The following is a 23350-nucleotide window of genomic DNA, read 5'->3' on the forward strand; positions in this document are numbered from 1 at the left end:
TACACAAGTACAAGGGTGAGGGGGGAAAAGTTTAAAAGAGATTTAAAGGTTAGTGAGTGCCTGGAACGTGCAGCCAGAGGAGATTGTGGAAGCAGACACAATAGTAGCATTCAAGAAGCACCTGGACAAATACATGAATAGGAAGGGAAGAGAGGGATATGGATCCTGTAAGTGAAGACCGTTTTAGTATGAAAGAGTAAAACGTCAGTGCAGGCTCGGAAGGCCGAATGGCTCGATTATGTGCTTTATTGTTCTTCGTTCTTCATTCTTCTTCATTCTTTACTCTTTGGTGTCACACGGCAGTTGCACAATCTTCCTCTGAGGAATGATGAATTGCCAGAAACCATAGTTCACATTGGTACCAATGACTTGAATAGGAAGGGAGAAGTACTTCAATTAGAATTTAGGAAGTTAGGTTGGAAATTAACAAGAAAGCCTCAAATGCGGTAATCTCTGGATTAGTCCCCATATGCAAAAGAGTACAGAAATAGAGGAATTAGGCAGATTAATGCATGGCAGAAAACATAATGCAGGTGGAAGGGCTTTAGATTTCTGGAAATAGCTGTGGGGAAGATGGCATTTGAACAGAGCCTTGTCTAAGTTCCTTGTGGGGTATATTGCTATTGTTACTTTAAACTAACTTGGCAGTATGTGGGAACCAAGAAAGAGTATTGAGGAAGAATACTAGAGCACACAAAATACTTAGAGCCTGAAAGTAGTAACATAGAGAATAGAAAATCAATAGATGAAGTCAGAGTAAAGGAGAAAGAAATAAAGTCTAAATCGGAGTTTCTGCACATCTATGTGAATGCATGAAGTATTGTAAATAAGATTAAGGCATCACATGCACAGATTACCATGTGAAATTATGATGTGGTGATAACAGACCTGGCTCAAGGAAGGAAAGGAGGATAGATGTTGATATTGGTTAAGTCAAGCATTACAATCCTGAAGGAAAAGGATGGCTGAGAAGATTTAAGGATCGAATCGATCTGACTAGATCTAAAGAACAAGAAGGGTGCAACTCCTTTCCAAGCCTGACTTGAAAATATATTGCCATTGTGTCATGTCAAAATTCTGACATTCCCTCCCTGAAGGCATTGTGGATCTACCTACAGTAAATGGACTGTAGCAGCTGAAGAAGGCCAGCTCATCGTCACCTTTTCAAGGACAACCAGGATGGACAATATTGGCCCGGTCAGTGACACATATTCCAGGAATGAATAGACAATAAAATTATGTTGCTTGGTGTACTGTACAGATTGTCAATTAGTAGGAAGTACGTAGAGGAGCAATTCTATAGGAAATTAGAGAAAAATGCAAACCTTACAGAATGATAATTGATTACTTTAACTTCCTGAATGTAGATTGTGCATCCTTTATGCTACCACTGTGCCAATGCCAAATGTTCCTAAATTATGGTCAGGAAAGTTTCTTGCATCAGTGGGTGTCCAGTTCAACTCAAAAATGGTGCACTGTTAGACCTAGTTCGTGGAAGTGATGTAGGCAATGTAGATAAAGTGTCAGTACAAGAACATTTAGCAGACAGTGATCATTGTATCATAAGGTTTAAGTTGGTGATAGCAAAGGACAATAGGATTTGGGGTAAGAATAATTCATTTTGGAGAGCTAACTATATTGGGGCAAGATGAGAGCTGGGCCAGATAGACTAAAACAAAGGGTTGACAGGAAATTACACATTGTATTTACACAATGGGCTACTTTCAAACAGGAGGTGGTAGGGTATAGTTAAGAAATATTCCTTCTAAAGGGAAAGAGAGGGCAAACCATTCCAGAGTTCTTGGATGAAAAAGGAGATAGTAGTTAAGATTAAGAAGTGTTCTTATGATAGGGTGGGGTATAAAATAAACCAATAGTAATAGGGGAAGGTGAAAAAAACCTTAAGGAAGCAAACTGAGATTAAGAAAAGATTTGTGGCTGACATTTAGGGGAATCCCAAAGTATTTTAAACACACATCAGTAGTAAAAGGAGAAGTAGGACTGTTTAAGGACCAAATAGAGGATTTATACATGAACTCGAGGCATCGCTGAGGAATTAAATGAATACTTTGAGGAAGTTCTGTCACATAAGAAGGTTATTCGTTAACTTGATAGGTTACTGATAGTTAAAGTGGACAAGGCTCCGGGATTGGATGAGATGCATCAAATGAAATTGAAGAAAGTGAGAATCGAAATTACAGAGGCACTAGCTATAATCTTTATCTTCCCTAGACTGGGGAGGTGCTGCAAGACTGGAGAATTGCAATTGTAACATGGTGGGGAATCTTCTAGAAACTATTATTTGGGGTGAAAATAGTAGTTATCCAATTGTAGGGTTATCTGTTTGGTTTACTCTGTCTTAAATTAGACATTGGCACAACTTGCTGACAATCATCATTGATCAATGTTTGCCAGCAGTGTCCACCCACAAGCCCAGGATCAGCCAGGGATGCAAGCCCTAGATCAGTGTGTCCAGGATGGAAATTGTAGGGAAACGGGTCATGGGCTGAGAAGAATAGGTGGTAGTAGTGAAGCAGGTTTGAGGGACCGAATGGCCTACTCCAGTTCCTATTTCTTATTGCCCGCGCTTCCTGCTGCCACGTCCATTGATCTGAAATTGAGTGCCTGGTCGTGAGAGACAACCAGTGGAAGAGGACTGCTTAAATACCAGTGAAAGTAAAATGAGGCCTTCTGGTGGGGATTAGAAGGGCATCATTAGATTCTGGAACGACATCAGCAGATTGGAAGTTAGAAAATCAAAGTATTTAAGAAAAATGGGAGAGAGGAAACTGGAAGCCAATTATGACATCAATCGTCATGAATCTATTACTTAAGGAAGTTTTAACAATGCATTTAGAAAACCATTGTATGATCAAACAACAGCAATATGATTTTACAGAAGGGTAATTGTATTTCATAAATTTAATAAACTTGTAAGAGGTTTTCTGAGGTCAAACTAGTAGGTTGGATTAGGGGAATCCGATGTGTACCTGAATTTCCAAACAACGTAATAAGCAAGATAGTGACTTATGGAGAATTGTAATTTGGAGATGCCGGTGTTGGACTGGGGTGTACAAACTTAAAAATCACACAACACCAGGTTATAGTCCAACAGGTTTAATTGGAAGTACACTAGCTTTCGGAGCGCCGCTCCTTCATCACAACCACCTGATGAAGGAGAATTATAGAATTCCTTCAGTGCAGGAGGAGGCCATCGATTCCACATGTACACCACACATACCAAAAACACACACCGCACACCCACTATGGAGCAATTTTTAGTATGGCCAATCCACCTAATCTGCATATCTTTGGACTGTGTGCAGGAACCAGAGTACATGGAGGAAACCCACACAGCCACATGGAGAATGTACGAATTCCACACACAGTTGCCCAAGGCTGGAATCAAACCCAGGTCCCTAGTGCAGTGAGACAGCAGTAATAATTGCTATTGGGAGTAATACAGAAGTTAACAGTCGGGAAGCAGTGAGTAGCAATAAATGGGATATTTTTCAAGTTGGCAGACTTTGTCACATGTTGGAAAAGTGTGACTTTGTCACATGATCAGTGATGGGGCCTCAACTATTTATGATCTAAATGACTGAGATACATAACACTGTCTCTGTCTAAATTTGCTGACAGTGAAAAGCTAGGTCGGAATGTAAGCTATGAGGAGGATACAAAAGGCTGCAAAGAGATTTAGACAGGTTAAGTGATTAGGCAATAAGATGACAGATGGAGTATAATGTGTGGAAGTGTGAAGTTTGTTGTGAAAATAAAAATTAATACCTTCGGCTTTGGATAGAGTGCAAAATAAAATAACTAGAATGTTGACTAGATTGGAGTCCATTAGCTATAAGGAGAGGTTGGACAAACTTGAGTTGTTTTCACTGGGCTGAGGGGCTATTTGATAGAAGTATGTAAAATTACTAAAGACATGGATAGGGTGGATAGACTTTTACTTTCTGTGTGGAAATGCCAAATACTTGGGGGTGTGAGAGGTGGGAGGTATTGTGGGCAAGGTTTAAGGTGAGGGGGGAAAGCTTAAAGGTGATGCAAGTGGGCATCAGAGCCGCCCCGCATTTGCCACGGGACTATGCCTACATCGGTAAAACTATAGGAATTCATTTTGTGTTTTAAACGGCAGCCGCAGCTAAAACCCACAGAACGCAGCAGCTGCCGGTCCGCCCACGTGACCGGGAGATGGGAGCCAGAGGACAGATCAAATCCACACTAGGCCAGACACAAACCATGACTCATAGACCGAAACTCCAGAGCTAATTAATATGGAAACCCATCTCCTAATCAAATCAAGAGACTGACTGAAACACACCCATATTCATCAATACAGAACCATCCTGACACAAAGGACAGGCATCCACCAGACAGGAACGAACAGACTAATACACACCAGCACCCGAAGGGAACAAAGGGGGGTGCTAGCCCCCAGCCCTCTCAGAGAGAGATAAGCAGATAGTACCCGGACCCGTTTACATAATCCAATTAGCACCCTATTGTGTGTACACTGCAACTCTCCTGGGACGGCAGGAAACCCACCATTTGCACCTACTCCAACGATGATGGGGAACTATCATCCCATTCATACTCAAAATCCTCACATCCTGACAAAGGAAGGTATATAATGTGTAGCAGCGCGCGGGAACAGCAGAACAGCTGAGATTCGGACCTCGGTTGGTCTCCGCCGGTGTTACTGTATCAATAAACGTTACCGATTGTTGAACCGCACTCTGGGCTCGGACTCATCCACGCTAACAGTGATGTGCAGCACAACCTTTGTGGCACAAGGTGGTAGGTGCTTTAAACACACTGCCAGTGAGGTGGTAGAAGCAAATGAGTCAACAATGTTTAAGAGGCATTTAGCCAGACACGTAAACTAAGGGGGAATAGAGTAATATGGAACATGTGCAGGCAGACAGAATTCGACCGTGACATCATGGTCGGTGCAGACACGGTGGACTGAAGGGCCTGTTTCTCTTTTGTACTGTTCTATGTTTTAATTCAAGCTGAGGAGGATGAGCCTACAGCTAGGCAGGATGCAGTCAGCTAAACTGGCCCCCGTAGGCTGAATTGCACCAGGTGTTCACTTCCCAAGCAACAGAGCCAACTACAAAGTACATTTCCTCCACCCCAACACTCTTGGACGCAACAAGACGAAGAGCATAAAGAAAACTTAGACATTCACTACTGTAACTATACAGTTACTTACACTTGTGGTGTCTCCGTAGCAAAGCTTTCACTGTCAGACCTCATTAAGTAATACCTATGTGAAAGATGAGCAGTGCCTTTGAGATATCCTGAGGCTGAAAGTAGTTGTAATGGCCAAACATTGCTCATCTATCGAGCCGCCAACTCTGACTGCAGATAGCCTCAAATGTCAGGAATGCAGGAAACATCATGCTGAGGAATGCAGCCAAGATATTGCGCTTTAACATGGGCAATATAGAGGCTAAACATGCGTAGTGAATGTGCCTAAGACTTGGCCTGCACACATCATTCCACATTTACCCTCATCTTGTGAGTGAGAGTAAAGTCAACATAGCCTGACCACTTCATTAAAAATCACAGAACACCAGGTTATAGTTCCCAACAGGTTTGTTTGGAAGCATTAGCTTTTGGAGTGCTGCTCCTTCATCAGGTGATTGTGGACTATAAGATCTTGTACTCTACAACCAATTGATGAAGGAGCAGCCTCTATATATAGAACCTCTGTATTGTTCATTCTATGTGCCAGCTTTTTTAAGGGTGTGCACTGACCGTCAAAGCTGGGGGCTGTGCAATGGGCAGCTCACATATCCGCTATTTTATAATGTATTGGATTCTGCCATTTTGTATAGTTTATTGTGCAATTGATGTTTGATTCAACATGGCAAGGTTCCGACTTTGTTTATTTGTGAGTGGTTTGCAGTCTCCACATGTGAAGTACAAATACATTTTAATAAAAGTATGTAAAATTCTTCAATTTACCTGTCCTGTTAGACCTGGATTAACAGAAAGCATGGACCAGGTTTCTGGACTTATCAAGAATTATGATTTATTACAAATAAATAGATTCTAGCTACTGATAACCAAGTAACTACTAGCTAAATCTCTAATCCCTTGTAACACTCCTCCAACACACAGGCACAGACAGACAAAAAAGACATGCATATTAGTGGAGGGAAAGACTGGGAAGGCAGTTCAAAGGTCCTTGTACACAGGGTTCGCTGAGATGATCCTTTTGCTTGCTACTCCTCTATCTCTCATCTCCATGTACTTTCACTTGCTGCAGGAGGCACAGAGTCACTTGATTTACAACTTATAAGGTCTCAGAATTATTGGTTGAAAGCTTACAGAAACAGGTGAGGGGAAATAAATTGGCTTTCTTCAAGCTTTAGGTATTTTTTAAACTGCAGAAAGACACCACCTCCCTCTCTGGAGGTCCAAAAGGCTTTTGATTGTCTTATTCACTCACAAAAGCTGTTCACCTGCCTAGAAGCTAATCACATTGTTATTAGGCAGGAGGCCTTTGTCATGACAGCTCCACAGAGCATAGCTATTTGTTGACAGCTGAACCTAATTTTTTTCCCTAACAATTCTAAAATGGTTGATTAGCATTTTTTCTTAGTAGTCCTAAATTTTCATTGATAAGCTTCACTGGCAACTTAATAAGCATTGAGTACTGCTTTTTTTCCTACTGCTCTGTACTCTGCAGATTGTTCTTCTGCTAACTGGCAGGCACAGCCATAATTGTAGCTGTCAAAACATTCTGTAACATTAATGTCCAAACATCTTTAGGTCACTTCATCTGTCCGGCTATCTTCGTAAATTAGGTAAAATACCTTTTCATCCTCCACAAAATTCTTCGTAAGATTAAATCTCTTGGAATGAGAATCATCCACTTTTACCGCCTCTTTCTTCCTTTACTGTTAACTTTTGTTTTAACAACTGATGTTGACCACTTTCAGTATCTTTTTGGAGTTTAAGTTTTAATCATTTCTTTTTCTTTTCCCTTGGTTTTCTTTAGTCACCACCTTTTTTTTCCCTTTCTCTCCTTGCTTTCCATCTTTTTTTGTATTTTCCTTCATTTTCCTTAGTCTCAGATTCTGTTCTTCCTCCCTTTGCATTTTGGGTTTTGTTAACTCTGTACCTTTCTATTATCCTCCACTTAGCTTTACATAAAAACTTCAAATATTTCACTCCCATATCTTCTAATTATAGCGAACTCTTAATAACATTTAAAGCCACCTTCATGTTTCTTTCAACAGACATTACCACAATGCCATTTTATGTCCAGATCCAGCACATATATATTACTTACATATTTTTGAAATTCCCTCTTAAATCTAGTAAATTCAAACCCTGAATGAGCCTCCTTTATGATCAGTTCATTTTATTCACTGAGCAAGTCAGATTGAAGACTGAAATATAGCTTGGTAGTTCTTTCTTTGTCTTGTTTTTATTCAATGAGGTGGACTTTCACTGAAACATAAGCATGCAATGCTGTAAATTTGATTTTAACACTAAGGCAGAAGTTCATTATGCAAATGCAATTAAATAAATCAAACTATTTACATAAAACACAACTCAAAAAATTTCAATATACAGTATATACAAACCCATCTATCCCAACACCACCACTTGGCAATATTTGAACAGCAATGAGAATGTTCCCTTCTCAGTGACATCTTTAGATTTAATTGTTAGCTTCAGTTGCAGGTCAGGGAGCTTGATAGCCCATTCCTTGCATACTCTCACAACTGACCTTAAATGTTTTCAGTATCATATTATCACCTAGAGTGTTCTAAAAAAAAATCTTCTGTTTGGAACTTTCAAACTGAAATCCTTATACTAAGGTAACCTATTTCATAATTGTTTTGAATTCTCTCCTTTCTCCAGGAGGAATTGTTTTATTACATATAACTCCAAACAGGACTTCTGTGAAATAAAATAAATCAAAAACTTTACTAGGTTTCTCCCTTAAAGTAATAAATTCCTAATTCTTCTAAATGAAAACAACTAATTTTTCCCCCGTATGCTTGTAAAACGTACATAATATGAAAAAGTCCTCATTCATACTGGATGTGAGCATAAGAGGTATAAGTTAGTAAGTTTGCAGATGACACCAAAATTGGAGGTGTAGTGGACAGCGAAGAAGATTACCTCGGATTACAACGGGATCTTGATCAGATGGGCCAATGGCAGATGAATTTGATTTAGATAAATGTGAGGTGTTGCATTTTGGGAAAGCAAATCTGAGCAGGAATTACACACTTAATGGTAAGGTAATAGGGAGTGTTGCTGAACAAAGAGACCTTGGAGTGCAGGTTCATAGCTCCTTGAAAGTGGAGTTGCAGGTAGATAGGATAGTGAAGGCGGCGTTTGGTATGCTTTCCTTTATTGGTCAGAGTATTGAATGTAGGAATTGGAAGGTCACGTTGTGGCTGTACAGGACATTGGTTAGGCCACTGTTGGAAGATTGTGTGCAATTCTGGTCTCCCTATTGGAAAGATGTTGTGAAACTTGATAGGGTTCAGAAAATATTTACAAGTATGTTGCCAGGGTTGGAGGATTTGAGCTACAGAGAGAGGTTGAATAGGTTAGGGTTGCTTTCCCTGGACCATCAGAGGCTGAGGGCTGAACCTATGGAGGTTTATAAAATCATGAGGTACATGGATAAGATAAATAGACAAAGTCTTTTCCCTGGGATGGGGGAGTCTAGAACTAGAGGGCACAGGTTTAGGGTGAGAGGAGAAAGTATAAAAGAGACCTAAGGGGAAATGTTTTCATTCAGAGGGTGGTATGTGTATGGAATGAACTGCTGGAGGCTAGTACAATTGGAACATTTAAAAGGCATCTGCATGGGTATATGAATAGGAAGGGTTTAGAGAGATGTGGGTCGGATGCTGGCACGTGGGACTAGATTGGGTTGAGATATCTGGTCAGCATAGACCAGTTGGATTGAAGGGTCTGTTTCTGTGCTATACATCTCTATGACTCTCTGACTCTCAGTTTTTTTCTAAATGGCTTAAGAAGTACTGACAAATTAATCATTAAACCCCCTCAGACACAGGCCAAAGTTCATATGTCACTAGTTCAAAGCCCAAATTGTAAAATAAATCATATTAAAATATGTATAAATAGTTAGTACCTGCTAAAACATCAAGACAAAACAATCGTCATTCACGTCGAAGTGAATTTTTAATTACTGCCAGACAACCACAGAAAATTTAATTTTAGACATTTTCCTTCTCATTTTAATTATTGTTCACACTTTTAAAATGTATATTTTGTCATCTTTTGCTTTTGCATGTGATTTTACATTGAATTGGATATTTCAATTTACACTTTCTCTTTTAGACTACATGTACTTCTTTAAGATGTCTTCAATTTGTTTGTTGAAAAGACACGATTGCCTGCTCAAAACTCTTAGATCCCAGATCCCTCTATAGTGAGTCACAACTTTGACTATCTGATGGCCGAAAAGCTCTATAAAGACCGTACTACCGTTGCTGTTAGATCAGTGGCTATACAATCAGTAACAAAATATGCATGCTTCCATTGTAAATCGAGCATGAAGGAGGGAGACCCAGCTGTATATGCAGAGTGGGCTGGTTATGACAAGCGGTGGAACCCTGCTTGTTTTGTCTGCAGCATCTGCAGTGAACTGCATGGGGATATGCTCTACCTTTGGAAGAAAGGAAAACTATACTGTGGACGTCACTACTGTGACACTGAGAAATCACATTGTGCTGGCTGAGATGAGTTAATATTCAGCAATGAAGGCCAGAATTGGCACTTGAGCATTTCTGCTGTTTTGAGTGTAACTGTGTCCTTGCCAGAGAAATCTATGTTATGGTGAATGACGAACCTGTCTGCAAACCTTGCTATGTGAAGCTTCATGCTGCGGTGTGCCAGTGTTGTCACAATGTCATTGATCCTAAGGCCCAGCATGTTACATATGGGAAATACAGTTGTCATGCTACACCTGACTGCTTCCTGTGCTCTTGCTGCGGCAAGTGTCTGTTTGGCCTGGAATTCATGCCCGTGGCAGGAATGCTGTTCTGCTCTGTGGACTGCAAGAAGAAGTTGATGCCTTGAACATGATTAACTGAAACAAATTTAAATACTGTTCACAAAACCCTGCAGAAATTCATTGGTAAGTGTAATGAATAACAACTTTGATCCCAAAATCTAAATGGATATGTAATGAATTTTTTATGTTTCTTTAAAAACTGGACAGCAAAGAGAATGAATTGTTTTTGAAAACAGGGGTTTACCAAAATGACTGCATAATTTCACAGGAAAGAATTTGATACATATTGTGACCTCTGCTTTTGTGGCTGTGGGTTCCTGCAATGTATAGATGATCAGGAGCTAAGGAGCTGTTTATAAGTGAAGCTGATTGGTGTTCAATTAACTGAGCAGGTTGGAATTGGAAATGGGTTACAGACATAGTCTGAGCAGGTGCTATGACTTTTGAATTGATAATTCAGACTGATATTGCAAGCAAATCAGTCACTCTGAACTTCTTGCAAACCAGTGGAAGCTTCGAGAGAAAGACAAAAGAACACTAAGGGTCTGGCTGTCTGAAGAAAGATCATCTCAACATTGGAATCGGGAGGCAAATACCACTGAACAACTTTCCAGTTGTTTCTATCTCTGGTGATAATCAACTTAAGCTATTTGTGTGTGAGGGGGACAGTTTATAAAGGTTTTAGTTAGTAGTGTTATATGCCAACAATTTATATCTATTTATCTGTAACTGTTGTCTAATTGCTTATAATAAAGAACAATTTTTGTTGCATTAGAAAACTGTTCAATACTTTCTATGAACATTTGACTGAAAGTCAGGTAAATTGGAGTACCGTGCATACCTTTTAAAAAAATTGACATGACTCTGGGACTCAATTTATGGTGCACAACCTCAGCAAGTCATTACCTATATTGTACCCAATATAATATAATACTCCAGTTCTAAACTATGTACTTTTCAATCTGTCTCAAGCAAGGTTATTGGAGATCCACTTTCAAGACAAATACCTTGAAATTCCAGAAAATCTTGATAAATGTTAGATACTTCAGTCAAATTTGTGAGAAGTTTCATTTAATCCATTATTATATCTGCAAATCTAATCACATTTGATTTTAACAGCAAAAGCAAATTTTTCTTAGAAAATACTTTAAAATTCCTGCAGGTTATACTGTATATGTTTGTGATTGTGAAGAGTTAACTGGTTCATATATAGGTGTGAGATATTTGCTCACTGTAGTAGTCTGTTGTTTTGTTTGATTGAAATTGACCTACAACTTGATAGTAGTTTCCAAGTAGTTTTTATTGTTCAATTTGAAATCAGATTAGAATAAAATTGTAGATAACCTGACGTGTTAATCTTTCAAAATAAAGATTTCCTACTAAATATTGCCATATGTTTAAGATATAAAACAATATTCAATGTGCTGTCAACTCATTTGTTGCCTTTAATGTTTTAAGTATCCAGTTTGGTATTAGTGACCATAGTAAAAGTAACTCGTCCTTACTATAATAAAAGCAAAATATCGTGGATGTTGGAAATACGAATAATGATGGAAAAACTCAGCAGTTCTGAAGAAATGTTAGCTCTATTTGTATTTCCGCAGGTGCTACCAGTCCTGCTGAGTTTCTCCAGCATCCTCTCTGTTTAGTCAGACTGAATCATAGTATAACAGTATGAATTGGGGGGGGGGGGGGGGGGTTGCTTCTACACTAATAAGATTCAACTTCGAGGTAATTCATGTTACGCCTTATTTAAAAGAGCAAAAAAAGATTTTCTTAAAAACTTGCATTTATATGAAATCCATTTTGCTAAATTATGGCATCAAAATAAGAAACAGTAAGTTTCACTAACACTGATTTTTGCCAATCTAATATTTGCTACTAAGTTACCAAGTTGGACAATGTACATTTCACTTTTAAGATATTAGAAGTCAGAAATCGTTAAAGCTACAACTTGTTCACTACTCTCAAGCATTTTTTTCTACCTTGAATCCAATAGGGCTACAAGTCTACACAGGGATATCCCAGTTTCAAAGTTTGCCTGAAGAAAGAATTTGTCACCAGATAAGTATGTTGAATTTGTAATTTGCTTCTTTTTGAAGTGATACTTTCGTGGTTTGGCTTATGTACTTAGCATTGACATATACAATGCAATTCCATCAAAGGTTTTTTTTTTCGATTAACAGTGTGTCACCATAATCTTGTTGAGCATTAGCATCAGAACAGTGCTTCCTAATATTCCTCAGATTGGAATTGCTTTCTACATTTGACGGTCTGCCTGAAGATTAAGTAAGACTTCAAGTTGTGGCAAAGGAACTGAGTTACAATTCTGCTCAAATTGCTTACTTGCACGCTGGTAACATATTATTCAATGATTTTAAATATTATGTTGCCAGATGTTTAAAAAACACTTCAATTTAGGCAAACAATTTGAGCTCATTTTAGCTAATATAATGAGGAACTATTAGAGTAATAGAGATATATAGCACGGAAATAGACCCTTCAATCCAACTCGTCCATGCCGACCATATATCCCAATCCAATCTAGTCCCACCTGCCAGCACCCAGCCCATATCCCTCCAAACCGTTCCTATTCATATACCCATCCAGATGCTTTTTAAATGTTGCATTTGTACTAACCTCTACCACTTCCTCTGACAGCTCGTTCCATACACGTACCACCCTCTGCGTGAAAAAGTTGTCCCTTAGGTCTCTTTTATATCTTTCCCTCTCACCCTAAACCTATGTCCTCTAGTTCTAATTGGAGTTGGTGGATGTGTTAAAGGATAATACATTGGATGCGGAGATGGTAGGTGAAGACAAGGGGGAACCCTATCTTTATCACCTTTGGAGAGGGCGGGGGGGGGTGGAGTTTAAAGCAGTGGAGCAGAGAATGGAGGAGGTACGGTGGAGGGCTATCTCGATAACGGGGGGAAAGCACTTTGTTCAAAATAGGTGAACATCTAGGATGCTTGGGAATGGAAGTCTCCTTGTCTGAGCAGATGCGGCAGAGGTGGAGGAATTGGGAAATTAGCTTAGAGTTGTTGCAGAATATGGGTGGAAGGAGATGTGCGTCAAAAAGTTGAGAGGTGTCCGAGATAGACCAAGTGAATTTAAGGGCGATGTGGAAGTTGTGGGTGAAGCTGATAAACTGCTCCAGTTCAGCCTGGGTGCAGGAAACAGTATCGATGTAGTCATCAATGTAACGGCAGAAGATGTGGGGCACAGTGCCTGTGTAGGTACAGAGGAGGGACTATTCAATGTCGCCAACAAAGAGGCATAGCTCGCGCCCATTCTCCCCCCACCCCCCAGATTTGGAGGAAATAGGAAGAGTTAAAGGAAAAGTTATTAAGGGTGAGGACTAGTTCGGTGAGGTGGAGGAGGTGTTGATGGAGGGGGACTGGATGGGTCTGTTGGAGAGGATGAAGCTGAAGGTCTGAAGGGTATCCTTGTGGGGTATGGACGTGTATAAGGACTGCACGTCCATAGTGAAGATGAAGCACCGGGGGCCGGGGAACTAAAGGTTACTGAAGAGGTGGAGGGCATGGTTAGTGTTGTGGAAGTAGATGGGAAGTGTCTGAACCAAGGGGAAGAGGATAGAGTCAAGATAGGAAGAAATCAGTTCGGTGGGGCAGGAACATGTGGAGATGATAGGTCAGCCAGAGTAGGTTGGCTTATGGATCTTGGGTAGCAGGTAGAGCTGGGCAGCGTGGGGCTGGGGGACTATGTAAGGTTGGAGACAGTGGAGGGTAGATCACCAGAAGCAGTGAAGTCACAACATTGTGAGGAATTCTGGCATTTTGAGTAACGGTGGGGTCGTTGTCAAGTGGGAGATAGGACGTGGTTACAGACTGCTAGCGTTCGGCCTCTGTGACATTAAGGTCTGTCCTCCAAAAGTGGGAAGCAGTCAGTCTTGCAGGTCCAGTACAACAAGTCCACTGGTTCAGAGAATGTCAGTTTTGAAGCTGCAGAGTTATGATTCAGGGGCTGTTCCAGATTGATCAAAGAGTGCAGGCCATTGATCATCCTGGCGGTCTTGCTGAATGTTATGGGAGTTATCAGGGGCCACTGCTTTGGTGGGAATTTGGGGAAGTCATTTGTAGTGGATTGGAGGCAGCATGTTGGGATACAGAGCGCGATAGGATTTTGAAGAGGCAACTCCATATATAAAGTTGGGAAACAATAATGCATTAGAGGACTTGGGGTACTGCAGGAAGGGAGTCATCAACGGTCACCATCCCTGGATTTGTTTAGAGGGCAATGTATCACAGTATTTGTCAGAAGTAAGCTGTAGGCACAGGCTTCAGGGGTCAAATGGATATTTGTGTGGAATCTGGAGTCTGGTCCAGGTCCCTTGCGCTCCTTTTGCCTTGCCACTGGTGCTAAACGCTAGTGATAGAGTGTAAGTCCAAGCACATATTCAGCAGACAGTGGGCTGAAGCTCGCTCTCCTTTGCAGCCACTAACCTGTCTCCAGAGGCAGCCAAATATACATGCGCTGGCACTCGCACAGTACAAATGGTATCAATGGGCTCCAAATCCAGCTTGCTGTGTGTTTCCAACAAACTGGCTATTGCTGCTCTGTCAGTTTGTGCATTTTAATGAAGTTAATGGCTGACAATGTATGGGTCCTCTCTGCTGGGGCTGAGTAAGTACCTTGTCTCTAGCAGTCCTCTAAGTGCTAGTGTCCTTGGACAATATTTGCTCAACCATTTACAGAGGCATGCTAGTTTTGTGCCCATTAGAACATCTCGCCGAGTCTAATCTAGATAAAGTACCCATCTAGTCATCAGTATCTGAGGTGGTGGGGATTAAAGGTGATAATTTTGCTGGTGCTTCCTTTGAGGAATTTGTGTCGTCTTTCTAAGAAGTGGAGGAGATGATATCTAGAGGCACTGATCTCTTGAAGGCAGAGACTGAGAGGATGTCACTTGTGCCTTCAGAAGGCAAGAGAAAGATTGTTTTGTGAAATATGGGGAGAAGCTTTCTGCATGTTTAAAATTAATTTAGTGGCCATTACGGGAGAGTGGTGCAGTATTAGACAATGAATCTTACTTGGTTGCTGAGATATGGAGATCCGCATACTGCACAGGTAAGCATGACCTTTTCCCACTAAGGCGAGAATACTCTCCTCATAGACAGATGAATGTTGGGCACTCCAGCACCTGCCTTGCCTCTCTGACCTATTTTGGGGTATTTTCTCCTGGAATGTGACATGCAAAGATTAAATCGGATGAAAATGGCTAATACAGCTGTTGGTGATTCAGGAAAAGTGGTGAGCTGTCCCTTGTGAGTAAGTAGGAGGTGCAGAGAATAGGAAGAATTAAAATTCTAGATAGATGGAATGTATGACAAGGTTGAGGGAAGAAATAGCGTGTGATAGTGGGAGTGGTAGTCAATGAGCCTTGGTGGGAAGTTGTGCACAATGATGGTGTTGAGGCTGCTTTCTTGAACTGCTACCTATAACCATTTAGACATCACCATCTCCTTATGTTGCAGTTTGTAGATGTCCACAGTTGATTTAGGACATCCATTTTACTATTCTTTGCCAACTTCTGCAGATTGGTATAAATGCAGTATTCAAATTACTTGCTTTCAGATACAGTTTATTACTCATTCTCAGTTTAATCAATCTTTCCGTTCTGATAAAACTGCCTCCAATGTCAAAAATGTCCTCTTAGTATCCAGTTTCAATGCACTCAACTGATATATTGTTACAATTGTGAGGTTTATAAAATTATGTTTTAGAACAATGTTTTAAAGTGATCTGAACTCTGCTTGACAATAGGCCTAAGTGGTTAAAGATTAAAGGAAGATCCAATTTGAGCTACTGAAGTGATGGCATGAGATGTTCACAGTTGGGGACAATGACAGCAAATTCTGAGTTCACAATGGTTAGATACTTGAGTCTCCCAAAGGCTCAAAAATTTGTTGAAAGTGTGGGGTTCACGGAATCACAGACTTAGTACATTGCACAAGTTATTTGGCCTATCATGGCTGTCTTGGTGCTCTGATTAAGCATTTCACTTATAGTCATAGGGTCATAGAGCTGTACAGCATGGAAACAGACCCTTCGGTCCAAATCATCCACACTAACCAGGTATCCTAAAGTAAGCTAGTCCCATTTGTCAGCATTTGGCCCATATAACCCCCAAACCCTTCCTATTAATATGCCCATTTGGATATCTTTTAAATGTTTTTAATTGTATCAGTTTCCACCATTCCATTTCTCTGTGTGGAAAAAATTGCTCCGTAGGTCCCTTTTGAAGTCTTTCCCCTCTTGCCTTAAACTTATGCTGTCTAGTTTTGGACTCCCTGACCCCATGGAAAAGACCTTTGCTATTCACCCTATCCATGCCTGTCATTACTTTATAAACTTTTATAAAGCCAACCCTCAGCCTCCAACACTCCAGGAAAAAGAGCCACAGCCTATTCAGCCTCTCCCTATAGCTCAAGCCCTCCAACTTCGGCAAATCTTTTCTGAATCCTTTCAAGTTTCACAACATCCTTCCTATAGCGGGGTCCCGAAACTGAATTCAGTATTCCAATAGTGACCTAGCCAATGTCCTGTACAGCCACAACATGACCTCCCAACTCCTATATTAAATGCACTGTCCAATAAAGGCAAGCATACCAAACAGTACCTTCACTATCTTGCCAGCATGCAATTCCATTTTCAAGGAAATATGAACCTGCACACCAAGGTTTCTTTGTTCAGCAACACTCCCAAGGTCATTACCATTAAATGTATAAGTTCAGCCCCAATTTTTCTTTCCAAAATGCAGCAGCTGACATTTATCTAAATTAAACTCAATCTGCCACTCCTCAGCTCATCAAACTATCTGATTAATATCCTGTTATACTCTGAGGTAACCTTTGGTGTCCACTACACCACCAGTCTTATCTTTACCCTGCCTTCTCCTGTAACCCTGCTCGTTGTTCTTTTTCAAACAACAATCTCATTCAATTTTGAATGTCTCAATTGAACCTGCCTCCTCAGGCGGTGCATTTCAGACATTAATCATTTGTTACATGAAAAATGTTTTCTCATTACTTTCATATTTAGTCATTCTTGATCCTTTCATAAGTGGAAAGTTTAACTGTCTAAATAGTTCTTTAAACTATCCATATAGTTCGAAAGTCAGAGTTGGGTTCTCATGATAGCTGATTATCATTTCAACCTTCGATACTGGCCCTTATGATTCATATTGCCATTGGGAAGGGTGCAGAGGAAGCCACATAAAGATCACATTGCTGGCTTTCCGAGAATATAGCAGGATATCAAATGTTTCTTCATCTACCTGGATCTGGGAAAGAGGAACCATCGGGAAACCACAAAGTGTCTATGATTCACCCCGTGGATGGGAGTTTGTGCTCAATTGGGAAAAGTCCAAATTTATGATGAGATTAAATAAATAAGAATCAAGAGTCAGCTGGGTTGAGATGGAAAGGGAAAAACAGTCTCTGGGAAAAGAAAATCTCACTGCTAGCAAACTGTGAAAAGAGCAACATCCTGGAGCAAACACTAATTTTGGATTGATTTATGGAAAATCGAATGTCTATTGTTACAGACTGGGGAGAAATATGATAATAGGGTTCCTTTATTCCATATCTGAACTGATCAAAAAGTGTTTTTATGCATTTTTCTAAAACAAAATTTTTAATCCCTGAGTTTTATAACTGTCAAGAACAGACAAATAACTGGTATTGTCTAAAATAAATATGTTTATTATTTAACACTCAAATATATGCACAACCATACCCATTTGCACACTCTGACAAACACACACGTACATTCGAGAAAAGATTATAATTACAAAAGCTACCGTTTATTTTATGTCCTAAAAGTTTGAGCTCTTTGTCACACTTGCGTTTCCTGTGCTGAAGACTTAAAAAGGATGCATGCCAAAATCTTTTTGGCCCATTAAAAAAACACATGTTGAAGTTTACAAAGAATGATTTGCAATGTTTTACCACTTACATAACAGATTTGTCATGTACCACTCCAGGTGAAGTGCAATTGAAGCCCATAGTGACACCCTGATTTGGTTCCTTAAATAGGGCGGTCAAGGAAATCTGATGACCCAAAGTACTAGTTCTTAGTACTTCGTTAGAATTAAGCTTCTTAGCTGGGTTGAGTACTTTCACTGATCTTGATGTTTCTTCCACTCTATCCAGAAAATATGCTTTATTAGGTTGTTGATAAGGCAATCTAGAGGCAGAATTTTCGTAGCCCCAAAATGATCGGATATTGACAAGAAAATTAGGAGAATTGCATGAGATGTCCAACAAAAGCTTTCCACACTGACAAGAAGTCGCATTTTCAGTTGTTGAATGGCAAGACATGCACAAACATCCTCATTATTGTGCTATCTCACCTCATTGATATGTAGTTTCCCATTCACCCACATGCTGGATAGAAACTAAACGGTGACGATTCCTGACATGGAAATGAGACCAGTTTCCAGGCAACTCCAGCTTATGATTTGCTCCTTTCTATCTCCATCAGTCACCAAATCTCAGAGTACATTCCATGGGTAGTGTCTGCATGCACCCCACATTCGGCAAGACTTCCAGCTCACTCTAGTAAGACAGGGTGCCGGTTACTCTTGGACAGACATGTCTTGCACAGATGATCGGTCCTTAACTGGATACACTGGAGTTTAAAGATAGTGCCAGTGCCAGGAACATTGGTAGTCATTCCTCCATGTCTACAAGGATTCCATTCTTGTAAACCTGTGCGAACAGTGAATTTGCAGGTACCGAGCTTAATAACTTATAGTAAAATTAGGGTTAGGTCCTTGGGCCTCAAGATTTATGACTTTTTGCCGATTATTTTTGGGGTTTTTTTTTAGTTAAAATAATAAACACTAAAGCACTTGAAATAAAAGGTACTATCTGAATGAAATATTCACAACAATTCTAGTGTGATGCAACTTAGCGATAAAAGTGAGAAGTTTTGTATACAAGGTCAGGCATTTTTAGGGGAGATTAAGGGTGATTACTGGTGTGGGAGGGGGACGATATTGCAGACATACCTCTCTCCCAGTCACTCTTACCCAATGATGTATCCTCCTCCTCTACCACCATTTGGCAGATGTCCTCAACCTGAGTGACTGTGATCATACTTGTGAAGGTATAAGGGGAAGAGCTGCATACTGAAACAGTTTGGAGAGCGAGATTGCCGCAGAAGTGAAAGTAGTTCAGGATAGGCAAATTTTGTTGGTGAATTTTGAATGATTGGTTTCTTTTTTGGCAGAGTAGACAAATGTTCAAGTTGTGAGTTCACAAATATGGAGGAAAATCTGTATGTCCCAGTGGCCAGTTTCTCCACATGTGGCAAGTGGAACAATATGATGAGCGTTGTTCTCTGGAATGTTTGTGGTATCTAAGCTATCATGAAACAGTGGGATTAAAATATTTTTGTATGTTCGCACACCATAGTGATATACTAATATTTTTCAAATCCATTCACTGGATTTCAACTGTGGAGTCAAAGCTTGCTAACTGTATTGACAAAGCAGTTTTAAAACTATTTGGAGAAGAGAGCTGAAAATGTGTTGCTGGAAAAGCGCAGCAGGTCAGGCAGCATCCAAGGAACAGGAGAATCGATGTTTCGGGCATGAGCCCTTCTTCAGGAATGAGGAAAGATTTGGAGAAGAGAACCCATTAACCACAGGAAACATCTTTTGAATTTTAATTACTTCTCATAGACATATCTAGAAACGTTGTTTGCCTTCTAATAACTTCATCAAGACATGAAGATTTGATCAGGGTCATGTAGTTCTATTTGTATTGGCAAGGAAGAAAAGGTCATCTGACCTTGCAACTTTTTTGTTTTCCCAAATAAGCTGTCCATTTTGACTATACAAGTTCATGTTGCATAAGTGAGATTCTACGTAAAGGATAGTGCAGAGTTTATCTGTGAAGTGTCTTTATGGTTGAGCCCAGGAATACGAATGGGTAAATTACATTCCACAGTTCGATGTATGAGTTGGCCACCAAGATGGTTCTTAGTTAATAGTATCTTAGTCAACTGTCAAAGTAAATGTCCTAAGATGTGAAATCTTGATGTCTAATTTTTTTCAGCTAGTAACTGGATGTTCAAATTTCTTTTAAACATTATACAGTCTTAAGCTAATTTAATGATTGCAAGCTTATTCAACTGATGTACACTTAGCCCATCATGTATTTCAGGCAATCTAAGTAATGCCATAAGTGATCAGATGATATATCTAATACATCTATACATTTATTTTAGTATGGTTTAATATACATCATAACCAACCACAATGTACAATGTGGAGTTGAGATTCAGTATTTATGCAAAAGAAATCTTGAAAGGCTATCCGATATGTTCGTTACTAATGTATCATCTGTTGGTAATTTGATAAAATCCACATGTAGTCCGTCAGTGAAGTGTACTATTAATATGGTAAAGTTTATATGGAGAGATTCATTTATATTGCATTTCTTAATTTTATAGTTTCCTAATAATTGGTTTAATTAGCTGAAAGTAATTTGAGGTAATTCATGCTGACTATCTCCTTGGTTACATGGAATTTCATAGCATTTGAAATGTGTCATACAGCCCAGCTAGTCTGTGCTAGTGTTTATAATCCACTCATAGTTATGCTAGTACGCAGAAAACAATATTTACAGAAGAATATTAAAGGCACCATAATATGTTGATATGATGCCAAATCTGGGAAGTTTATTTCTTTATTTTTCTGACATTAATGCCCAAATATGAAGTCCCGCTAGCTCAATAATGCTGTTCTCCTTTTTGAAAAAAAAGATTTTTATTTTTAGCTTTGCATTAAGAGAATACATTTCTATTTATCTTAACTCTTCTTGCTACTTATAACACGTTATATGTAGGGGTTTGGTGGGATGCATACAGTATGCAGACATTTCTATGATACCTAATTTTATGAATACTATACATGTTAGTGTACCTAACTGAAGGAAGATGGGATTGCAATATGAATGTTTTATTGCTGTGAATATGAATATTTGATACAGGAAGCAAAAGGTGTGGAAAACTAATAAATTATAGGACTGAAGTTTGATTTTTTTTTTGTTGAGGAATGGAGAGGAGTTGAAGTACACCCCATCGTGCATATTTATGGACCCCAGAGGTACATCCATTAATTTTACTGGATTAACAAGGATAAACATTGGCAGAATGTAGACCATCTTCACAAATATCTGGGCTGCATTATTATCCATTGTTACTCTCTCACCTCAAGCAGCTTAAAATAAAACAGCTTATAGGTCTGCTTTTTAAAATACGAACAACTAATCTAATGTTCTCCCAACCAACCTTATTAATTTAATTACATTTTCATTGTAAATGTTATGCCAACTTGGCAGAGATTTCTCAGAAATTAATCGGGCAACAGCCTGACTTGTTTGTATTCACATGTTCTTACCTTTGAACTAATGCCCTAGACTCCTCCATTAGCAACCCTGTCCATTATGTTCTGTCCAACCAGCAGGGCAAAACCCCCAGCGTTGGCAGTACAGTGATGTATAGTTGGCTGGGTATGGCCTCGGGACCCTGTTATAAAGTCTCATAATATCACTTTAAATATGGCTAAGGAAATCTTATAAGGATAGCACTTGCACAAAAGTTTCAATGTTGCTACTGGACCACTGAGGCCCAGTAGCAACATTACTGACCAAGCTAACTGAAAACTGAAATACATAGTTGCTAACCTGGACCTTTGATAAGTAGTCAGACATACAACAAAAAGCAAGTCCTGCTTGACCACCAACTCATCGAGTTACCTGTCGCTGATGCATTTATCTGTAACAATATTGGTAGCAGTGACCACAGCAGTGCCCTCATGAAATCTGCTTCCACATTAAAGTACCCTATATAGTATCTTGTGACTTTACCACCACATTACATGAGATCATTTCAAAACACATTACAGTTCAAACCTCTGTATCCAAGAAACTGTATGGACTACTGGCAATAGCAGAATTGTATTCTATCCCAATATGTAACATTATGGCTTGGCATATACCTTACTCCACCTGATGCAGTGAGGAGTCTAGGAGATCATTGGATATTGGGGATGTCATTGGACTAGTAATCCAAATGGATTGATAATACTATGGCTTTTAAAGGTTTATTTTATCTTTTTTTTAAATGAAGAGTTGAGACAGACATGCCAAGCAGTCTGTTCAAGCCATTTAAATAAACAGCTTGTGAGGCCTTGGGTTTTTTTTTTAAGTTGGAACTATGGAAACAGCCTGAACAGTGTGGTCGAGTTCCCACAGAACCAGGATTTTTAGTTTTAGCTTTCTGCAGTTGCTGGGATCTTTAAATTGGATGAGCAAGCTCTTATTCCTCTCTATTACAGCTCAAAGCTGGAGTTCTCTTCCTGCCGCTAGAATTGCATGTGAGACAATCTGTTTTACTGAAATTGCCTTTGCCAAGGGAGTGTTTATGAGATGTTATTATATTGGAACTGATACATAGTAGTTTATATGTAGAGTAGAACCTCAATTATCCAAAAGAGATGGGTGGGGAATATTTTGTTCAGATAATCAATCTGATTGTAAACAGCGGTAATTTGAGTGCCAGGAATCTGAACATTTCTCGATTATCCGGCAATGTAGGAGGGAGGGCTTAAAATATGTAGATAATTGGGATGCCTTCGGGGGAAGGTGGGACCTGTACATGAAGGATGGGTTGCACCTGAACTGGAAGGGGACCAATGTCCTGGGTGGAAGGTTTGCTCGAGTAGTTCAGGAGGGTTTAAACTAGTATGGCAGAGGGGTGGGAACCTGAGCTATATATGGTGGTGAGAGTTGATGGAGATGAGGCAATAGCAAGAGGTAGCGCAGCCAGTGGGAAGGAATTTCCTGGGAAAGAACCAAGGGATTGGTTAAAGTGTGTTTGCTTTAATGCAAGGAGTATCAGGAATAAAAGTGATGAGCTTAGAGCATGGATCAGTACCTGGTGCTATGATGTTGTGGCCATATCAGAGACATGGGTTTCTCAGGGGCAGGAATGGTTGCTGGATGTTCCAGGGTTTAGAACATTTAAAAAGAATAGGGAGGGGGTGTAACACTGCTAATCAGAGAGGGTATCACAGCTACAGAAGTTACTGTTGTCGAGGAGGGTCTGCCTATTAAGTCAGTATGGGTGGAAATTAGGAACAGTAAGGGAGCAGTCACCTCATTGGGGGTTTTCTACAAGGGACCCCAATAGCAGCAGGGAGATTGAAGAAAGCATAGGTCGGCAGATTTTGGAAAAGTGTGAATGTAGCAGGGTTGTTGTAATGGGTGACTTTAACTTTCC

The 23350-nt window shown here is 39.8% G+C and overlaps 1 protein-coding gene across 5 annotated transcripts in view; it reads left to right on the forward strand.

The window, feature by feature from the left end:
- micu3a (mitochondrial calcium uptake 3a) overlaps positions 1-23350 on the forward strand; it is a 199741-nt gene that overhangs the window by 171873 nt on the left and 4518 nt on the right. For all 5 annotated transcript variants that reach the window (XM_043690223.2, XM_043690241.2, XM_043690233.2 and 2 more), the window contains one exon: positions 12033-12101. In XM_043690223.2, the coding sequence (XP_043546158.2) occupies positions 12033-12101 (69 nt within the window). The remainder of the gene's footprint in view (positions 1-12032; positions 12102-23350) is intronic.

This window comes from Chiloscyllium plagiosum, unplaced genomic scaffold (assembly GCF_037043375.1).
Source record: "Chiloscyllium plagiosum isolate Xiang-an unplaced genomic scaffold, Cpla_swu_hap1 HiC_scaffold_1, whole genome shotgun sequence".
NCBI lineage: Eukaryota > Metazoa > Chordata > Chondrichthyes > Orectolobiformes > Hemiscylliidae > Chiloscyllium > Chiloscyllium plagiosum.